The sequence below is a fragment of the Lactuca saligna genome, chromosome 1 (genome assembly GCF_052625555.1).
Source record: "Lactuca saligna cultivar CGN05327 chromosome 1, ASM5262555v1, whole genome shotgun sequence".
Lineage (NCBI taxonomy): Eukaryota > Viridiplantae > Streptophyta > Magnoliopsida > Asterales > Asteraceae > Lactuca > Lactuca saligna.
Window position 1 is genome coordinate 11324508 of NC_136417.1, and position 1157 is coordinate 11325664.

At 42.6% G+C, this 1157-nt stretch overlaps 1 protein-coding gene across 1 annotated transcript; it reads left to right on the forward strand.

Moving 5' to 3' along the window:
* The first annotated feature begins 228 nt into the window (after nucleotides 1-228).
* On the forward strand, nucleotides 229-768 carry LOC145002607 (uncharacterized). The gene has a single exon (XM_078961848.1). The coding sequence runs from the start codon at nucleotides 229-231 to the stop codon at nucleotides 766-768; it is 540 nt and encodes a 179-aa protein (XP_078817974.1).
* Nucleotides 769-1157: the final 389 nt, after the last annotated feature.

Consider the following 1157-nt stretch of genomic DNA (forward strand, 5'->3'; position numbering starts at 1 on the left):
GTAATATTAGGATGGATGACCCCCTGGGAAGTGTTACGTTTCAAAATTGATAGTGGTCCGGAGAAAAGCTTCGTGATCCACTATTTCAAATACTTACTCAAACAAAAACCCCAAACACTAGATGAAACATTCACTATAGAAATGGTTAATGGAAATACAGAACGCTCTAACGATATATTCGTAGGATGCACACTAACTCTAAAGAATCATTCATTCTAAATCGACCAGATGTCGGTCACGATCAGTGGTTTCGATGTCGCCATCGGCATGGATTGGATAAGCCCCCATCGTGCCGAAATTCTGTGTTACGAAAAGGTCGTCCGCGTTAATCTACCAAACGATGAAACCCTTGTCATTTATGGTAATAAACCCGACAAGAATTTACAAATTATCTCTTGCATCAAGGCTCAGAAGTACCTACGCAAGGAATATCACGCCTTCTTAGCCCATGTCATTGATAAGAAACAAGAAGTGAAAGACATCAAGGATATTCCCGAGGTATGTAACTTCCTTGATGTATTCCCAGAAGACCTCCCAGGGATACCTCCTGAATGCCAAGTCAAGTTCATAATCGACTTGATTCCTGGAGCCACCCCTGTAGCCAAATCCCCTTATCGCTTAGCACCTATGGAAAAGCAGGAATTGTCCAGCCAACTGAACAAATTATTGAGCAAAGGATTCATCCGACCGAGCTTCTCATCTTGGGGAGCACCGGTCTTATTCGTAAAGAAGAAGGACGTAACGTTCCGCATGTCCATAGATTATTGAGAACTAAACAAGCTCACTATCAAGAACTGTTACCCCTTACCTCGAATCGACGACTTCTTTGATCAACTGCAAGGATCGAGCTAGTTTTCAAAAATTGTTCTAAGGTTGAAGTACCATCAACTGCGAATTCAGGAGGAAGATATCCCCACAACAGCATTCAGAACTCGCTACGGTCACTACGAGTTTGTAGTAATGCCCTTCGGTCTAACAAATACACCCGCAATATTCATGGACCTGATGAACCGTGTGTGCCAGCCTTATCTGGATAAATTTGTGATGGTATTCCCGAAGCGAGGAGGAACACCAGCAACATCTAAGACAAGTCAAGGAGACATTAAGGGCAGAAAAGCTATACGCTAAATTATCGAAATGCGAATTTTGGAACCGAA